Raw genomic sequence first — 8,205 nt, 5'->3', positions numbered from 1 at the left:
ATTTTAAATCCTGTAACCGCGGGATACTTAATTTTAAATGAAAACAATTATTTTACTTATTTCCCTTCGAATATATAGAATCTTCTTTTATCGTAAGAAAGAGGGTACAAAAAAAAATTATTTCTTTTTAAAAAAAAAATCTTATAACTTTCTTTTACTCTCGTAGTTCCCTGACAGAATTATTACATAATATTTATTATTTTTTTCCCTGCCAAACTGTCAACCCCCTTTTCTTTTTCTCTCCCAAAAGTTATAATTCCCTCCAAATTCTTGATTTATAGCTAGCTAGATTCATCACATTTCTAAAATCATAAAAGTCACGCAACTCCAACTTTTTATTCACAATATTTTCAATATTATTTTCCAAACAAATTGCCTGTTGTTTCTTTCTTTCTTTATTTATTATTTTTTTTTTGTCTTCTTCCCCCTTTTATATATGGGCCTCGCCTTATATCCAATTTATTTGATAATTTAACACGCACTAATATTTGGGCACCACCACATAGTATTAATTATTTTATTTTTTATCATAAGTTCTTTTCTTTTTCTTTTTTTTTGATTTATGATGGTTAATAAGCCAATAACGCTAACATATATTTATTTTCAAAAAAAAAATAAGCGAGAGAAATAGAAAAATTTTATCACTCGTATTTTTATGCATCATATGACTGAGACATTATTACATTGCTACTTTAAGATACATATTATTACAAAAATGGAAATTTCGACAATGTTAAATATATATAAATTTCCTATGATTAATTTTGTATATATTAATTTTGATATATTAAAAAAAACGTTTCCTATTATATATATCTATATTTCCCCTTATGAGTACATAGGCAGGTATACTCTCCTTTAATATCCATATTTCCTTTTATGAGTACATAGACATGTATACTTTCCTTTAATTTCCTATACATCACTCCTCCTCATACTCCTGATCGTAACCTTCCTGGCTCCAGCCCCCTTTTTAGTTGATCCCGATGCCGTATTCCTTCTTTTCCATCAGTAAATTTTACTCGACTTAATTTGTGTTCCATGTTTTCTACGATCACCCCAGATTCCCACCTTCTTGTACCTCCATATATTCTTGCCTACACGGTTTGTCCCACGACAAATTTCGGTTTCTCCACTATCTCCCTCTCCATCTTTTGAAGTGGTTTCGGATTTAATAAGTCTAATAATATCCGGGTTCGCCGCCCTAAAATTTTCTCAGCTGGAGACGGTTCCTCTCTTTTTCTACTATTATTGTTATATGCCACCGCTATCCAAATTTCCCCACCCCCATACTTTAATTTTCTTAACCAGTTCTTAACAATCGACACCATCCTCTCCGCCTGACCATTTGAACTGGGATGATATGGCGGCGCCAAAATATGTCTTACCCCGGTTTCTATACAAAACCTCTTCAACTGTTCACTGATGAAAGCCAGACCTCCGTCCGATACTATCGTTCGAGCTACTCCAAACCTGGCCCATAGATTTTAAAATGTTTTCACTACCACCTGCGTCGTTAGCCCCCTTACTTCCTTGTACTCCACCCACTTTGAGTAAGCATCTACCACGATTATATAAATCTTATTTTCAAAATCAAAAAAATCAACGTGTATCCTCTCCCATGGCTGAGTCACCTTTGGCCAAACACTCCTCCTGTCCTTATGGGGCATTTTGGCCCATGTATTGCACATCAAACAACCTCGGCAAATATTTTCAATTTCCCTATTCATGCCAGGCCCCCACACGTATTCACGCACCCATTGTTTCATTCGTTCAGTACCTTGATGTCCCGCATGTATCATGGATAATACTGCGCCTCTCAATTTCATTGGTACTACCCCTCGGTTTCCTCGCACCAGGCATTCATCCACTATAGCCAGCTGTTTTTCTATGCTTCTGAAATATTTATCTCCCTCTCTCCAAGGTCTCTTCCCCATAACATTCCTTTTAATTCTCATCAGTTCGCGATCTTTCAAAGTGACCTTCTTTAGCTCTTCCCATGTCACGGGACCACCTCTAGATATCCCTGCTATCGCTCGAATCAGTCCTTTTTCCTTTCTTTCCTCCACTTCTTCAGATCCTACTTCTTCCCCTTCTTCTCCAGCGCCACATCAAGATAAAATATCAGGTAAATAGTTTTCCCTTCCCCGCCTATATTTTATTTGCACATCAAAACTACCTACCAGTAATAACCATCTTTGTAACCGAGGAGACAACATTAACTCCTTATTATCTTTCTTGAAAAGATGGACTAAAGGTTTGTGATCCGTATAGATTACAAATCTACGACCAATTAAGTATTCTCGACACTTGGTTAGTCCAAAAATAACTGCCAACGCCTCTTGTTCAATCACGGAATACCTTGTTTCGGCGGCTCTAAAAATTCTCGAGAAAAACAAAATAGGTCTTTCCAGCTTGTCTATACAATGCAACAATGCTCCGCCCACACCCCTATTCGAAGCATCTACAGCTAATATCACTTCTAAATCGTTATTAAAACATACTAAAACTGGTTCTCTTCCGATTCTACTTTTCAACTCTTCAAAAGCATCCTCTTGCTCATCACCACACAAATTTTTCTCCTTTCTTTAATAACTTATATAAAGGTGCTGCTATCTGTGCAAAACTCTCTAGATCGATGATAATAGTTTACCATTCCCAGAAAAGCCTGCACCTCCACTTTATTATATGGTCTTAGCATACTCGCAATCCCCGTCATGTTTTTGTCTACCTGCCTCACCTCCTTTCCAGTGATTTTATGTCCCAAATATACAACTTCCGACACTCCTAACACACTTTTTTCCGTGCTCGCCCGTAATCCTTTATTTCTGATTCTTTTAAATACCTCTTCTAATCTTTGTTCATGTTGCTCAGGAGTTCCTCCCATCACTAAAACGTCATCCATATAATAAAACACACCTTCCAACCCTTGAAAAACAGCAGCCATAGTCCGTTGAAAAATCGGAGCTGACAAGCTGAGTCCAAATTGTAATCTACAGAATGCATATAAACCCTTCGGAGTAGTGATAGTCAATAGCTTTCGTATCTCCGGCTTCACTCGTAATTGTAAGTAGGCATTGGAAAAATCTACTTTTGAAAAGTATACACTACCCTTCAAATTTGCTAATATTTCTTCAATTCTCGGCAGCGGATATTTGACCTCCACTACCCACGGATTGAGCGTGACCCTAAAATCTGCACACAAACGGAGCCTCCCATTGGCCTTCTTCACTGGCCTATATACTACAGGACATACAATGCCTTTCTGTACCCACCGATCCAATTCCTTATCCAGTTCGTTTCGCCATTCGAACGGTATTCGTCGTAAAGCACAAAATTTTGGAACATGTCCCTCCTTTAACTTGATATCCACTTCGTAATCTCTGAGACATCCCAAACTTTCCTCAAAGATTTCCTTATAATCATCCACCAATCTTCGCACTCCATCTTGTACCTTGATTATTCCGACTTCTATCTCCCTGCTTTGAAATCCCTCCTCTACTTGTCGGTTGGTCTCTTCCCCCTTCATATTACTTCCGGATTATATATTCCTTTTGTTTTTTCTTGCTTTATGTCACCTTTTTTGGCCCATTCTTTCGGCAGCCCTGTTCCATTATTTAGAATTTCATCTGACTTCAACTCCAACTCTTTTTGATCAGGAATTTCTTCCCTCTCCTCAGTTTTGTCCCTTTCTTTCTTCCTCCTAAAGTCACGACAATCCTTAAAAATTCCCATATTTTTTCTTCTAAAATTTCTCTTTACGTCCCCCTTCATATTTCCCCCTATTTCTCTCATAGAATTTCCCCCGATTTCTCTCCTCAAATTTTCCCCTATTTCTCCCTTAAATTTCCCCCGATTTCTCTCATAGAATTTCCCCCAATTTCTCTCCTAAAATTTCCCCCAATTTCTCTCTTAGAATTCCCCCCGATTTCTCCCTTAAAATTCCCCCTGATTTCTCCCCTAAAATTTTCCCCTATTTCCCCCCGACCATACCCTCCACCTTCTTCTCTCCACCTTACTTTCCCCATAAAAGGTCTCAATTCCTGGCAATTTCTCTCCATCCCAATAATTCAAATCTCTTTTCTCCTCTCCTAATTGGTAAAAATGTACCCCACCATGCGAACACACCCCAAAACCCACAATCTGGTCCCATTCGAGTAATCCAATCCCATCCCAATACAGCTTCTACCCTTCGGTTAATTATCCACAGATCCAATATCTCCCTTCTATTTTCCAACATTACTTCTAATTCCACCTTTCCCATTACAGCCACCTCTGATCCGTCCAACTGCCGGATCTTGATGTCTTCACTTTTAATCATTTCCTCTGCCCAAATACTTCTATATTTGATACCATATTTCCATTTAAATTTATCCACACCCTAGGACATGGATCATGTACTATCTCTTCTTGCATCATGTTTATGCATTTCAATTTTTTCATCTTCCCTTTACTACTAAAGTTGCCAATTTTTTTCAACCGCCGCCTCCCGACTTCTAAGGTTCCTTTTTCACTATCATATAGTCACAAGTACTCACATTCTCTTGCCACATGTCCCTCTTTTCGGCACCGAAAGCAAATAATAGTCGGATCTTTATTTTCCGTAAAATCTTGTATTCCTATCTCCTTTTCTTCCCTATTTTCAATAATCCTCACATTTGGCACAATCTGCCCCATGTCTCTCTGCGGAAAATAGCCTCGAGTATTGATATTACTAACATTGCATTCTTCTCTATTGTGACCAAATCGTCCGCAACTTGCACATCGTAATTTATCACGTTTTCTCGGACAATACGGGGCTATATGTCCATATTTCCTCCACCCAAAACATTTGGTTTCTTGACAATCTCTTACCACATGACCTGGTTTTCCACAATTATAACAACTCAATTTTTCTCTTCCTCGAAAATTAAAATTTGTTCTCATTTCCATTCGCCTTCCCTGTGAATTTTCTCTTGGCTATCTATACGACTCTTCCAACTGATTGTCATACCTAGGTCTACTATAATTGTCCCTTCTTTCCGTGTTATTAATTCTCTCATTTCTATTTAACTCTTCCATATTACTATCGGTCCATCCTTTGATCAATTCTTGTACAGGTAACCAGGTTACCTTACCCATCACATCTTCTTCTACATTATGGCCATCAATGGTCAATGTCTGACCCTTAATCCTTACATTTCTACTTCTCTTAATCCTTCTTCCAAATAATAAACTACCTACCCAAATCACTAAAATTATTAACGCTCCCAAAATGTTATATTGAATTTCCCAATATTTCATGAATTTTAAACTTTTCATGTTTCCTATAAGAAATTAACAATAACCTTTAAAATAAATATTTTAATTATTTGTAAGGTTAGGAGGTATGAAATAATTAGGACCGTAAAAATTCCTATAAATATGTCCTACTACATTTTTTTATCTTAATTTTCTAAAAGCCACTTTATAAAATTTAAAATATTTTGTTTTTATGTTATAGTTTATGAATTAAAGGAAATCTTTAAAAATATATATGTACGACTACATTTTTTTTATCTTAATTTTCTAAAAACCACTTTATAAAATTATATATTTTGAGAATATTAAGACAGGAGATTTCATAAAAAACGAATGACACGTTTCGGAGTTAATAAGATTTCAAAACGCGACGTTTTTAGCCGCCCGGTAAATTATCAAAATTTTTGATCTCATTATCAACTTTCTTCCAATAGTAGGAATAGGGCTAGTAGTCGTTTTTGTCAATATCATCATAAGCTTGACAATTTATAATTGAATTTATTAAATACCATGAGATAGCCCAACAAACACTTAACTTAAGTTATACATTAATAAATATTTTTTATATTTTATATTATAAGATAGATTCTAGTATACTTTTATTAATATTTAGCTATTTTTTACAGTACAGACAAAATTGAATTTAACATATTTCAATGTCATAATTAGTAATAAAATAAATAATATAAATGTCGTAAATTAATATACCTGTGTTCTTCGGTCTGCATTTTTTAGCTCTGATTATTTAAAGCCCTGCCCTAAATTTTCAAATTTCGTTATTTTGAATATTTTCTTTGTATTTTATAAATTGTTTTATACGGAATTTAAGATAAGTAAATAATATTAAAGCATAATTAAAATGTTTTTCACTATAATATTAAACGGCATAAAAATATGGATTTGTGGCCTTCTGTCTCTCTTAAAGTTGAAATTGTTTTAAACCATATCATGAATAATAAACCAATTTGCACAGTGAGATTTAGAAATAATTAAATAGACAAAAATCTTCTTTTCCCATTTCAGAAAGTCTCATAATCATTATGTTTAAAAATATTTATTGTAGGCATTCCCTTTCAGGCAGAATAATATGATTTGAAAATAACTTACAAAATATTAAATTTGAACTAAATTCACATATCATCTCTATTGAAACCACCATAATATATAATTAAATATATTTTTTATCATTTTAAGATTTATATTTGAAACAGGAGTTGGCATTTATTATTTTTAAATTTAACAATGTTTAAATTTAAAAAAGATAAGATTTTATGTTTTAAAGCTATAAAATTAATAATTTTGCCTATTACAAAAGATTTAATAAGATAGAGGTCTCAATCCAATGTTCCCCTTCATCTAATCTTATTTAAAAAAATTTAAAAATTATCAACATATTTTTTTAGCGCTGGAAAGGGTTAATCATATCAGTAACTAGGGGCTAGTAGAATTAGGTCGAATTAATTATATTATGCTTAAAAATATGATATAATAAGTATTCATTGGCTATTATAGCTTTAAATACTATTTTTTCCCTTTAACTTTCACCTTTTCTGGTGGATGATAATCAAAAGAATTAGAAAAAAAATTAAAAAATTCATTAAAACTTAAACATTTTTTAAAATATAATATCACATTTTGAAATTTTTTATGAATTATTTATATACAAATGGTGTATTATTGATAATAACAATTATCCTATAGGAGACTTAATAAACCAATATAATCTACAAGCCTGGGGTTTGGGGCTTGTTGGGGCAAAAATTAACTTTTACTAGAATCAATCTTAAAATATAAAATATTAATTAATAGGGTCTTTTGTAAAAAACGACTTAATCTAATTGTTAAAAAAATTGAGTATACCAAATTCCACATATGTTTTAATAAAATACGAATTTCATGAATAACAAGTGACGTGTTTTAGAGGTAAATAATTTTAAAACGCTACTTTAAATAAATATAGACAATTAAGCTGGTTCTCTGGTTTTTTGGAACTGGGTTAAATATAATTTTGTCAAATATAAATCACTATTGCATTGTGATAATGTTAGTTGTAATGCATTCGCGATATTGCATTCGCTATGATGCATTCGCGATAATGCATTCGCTGTAATGTATTCGCTATGATGCATTCGCGATAATGCATTCGTTGTAATGTATTCGCTCTAATACATTCGCGATAATATATTCGCTGTAATGCATTCGCTATAATGTTTTCGCGGTAATGCATTCGCTATAATGCGCGCTAATATATTCGCTATAATACATTCGCTATGATGCATTCGCGACAATGCATTCGCGGTATTACATTCGCTGTAATGCATTCGCTATAATGTTTTCGCGGTAATGCATTCGCTATAATGCATACGCGCAAATGACGTGATACGATACTAAAATTATTACGATGTTTTTTTTATATTTTTAGTTGGCATAAACATTCCTATAAAATAAATACTATTAAAATTAAAAATGATAATTACCTTTAGGTGTTTTTTGAAGTTATAGCTAGAGAACTGCAAAGTAATTTTTTCGCAACCCGAGCCCGACCCGAGCCCGAATTAAAAAAAAATTTTGTCCGAGCCCGACCCGAGCCCGAGCACACATTTTTTAGTCCAACCCGACCCGACCCGAGCCCGACCCGAATAAAATTTTGCAATTTAAGTTTTAATATTATAATAACCAAAAAAAAATTTATGTCTATTTATTCAGTTCAGCCACCTTAAATAAAAGTTTATTTGACGGCCATAATCTATTCAAGATATATATTAAGTTGCATTTTATTAAATTTGTAAAAAATATTATAAAACGATTAATATACAAGCGAATTTAAAAATTATAACGATTATATAATACAATAAGCATCATTTATGCGAATATAGAAATGATATAAAAGTTAATAAATATATAAAAAATATAATGAACATATTA

General features: G+C 33.3%; 1 protein-coding gene across 1 annotated transcript; it reads right to left on the bottom strand.

Moving 5' to 3' along the window:
* Positions 1-4,524: 4,524 nt before the first annotated feature.
* LOC135926744 (CCHC-type zinc finger nucleic acid binding protein-like) lies at positions 4,525-4,926 on the bottom strand. The gene has a single exon (XM_065462677.1). It carries the CDS (start codon positions 4,924-4,926, stop codon positions 4,525-4,527), a length of 402 nt encoding a protein of 133 aa, XP_065318749.1.
* Positions 4,927-8,205: the final 3,279 nt, after the last annotated feature.

This window comes from Gordionus sp. m RMFG-2023, chromosome 1, assembly GCF_954871325.1.
Source record: "Gordionus sp. m RMFG-2023 chromosome 1, tfGorSpeb1-WG-v2, whole genome shotgun sequence".
NCBI classification, from domain to species: Eukaryota; Metazoa; Nematomorpha; class Gordioida; order Chordodea; family Parachordodidae; genus Gordionus; species Gordionus sp. m RMFG-2023.
Note: the sequence above shows the minus strand (reverse complement) of the source record. Positions and strands in the feature narration are given on the sequence as shown.

Bases quoted from the DNA above. Each gene is read 5' to 3' on its own strand.
- LOC135926744 (XM_065462677.1), bottom strand. From the start codon at position 4,926: ATGAGAACAAATTTTAATTTTCGAGGAAGAGAAAAATTGAGTTGTTAT.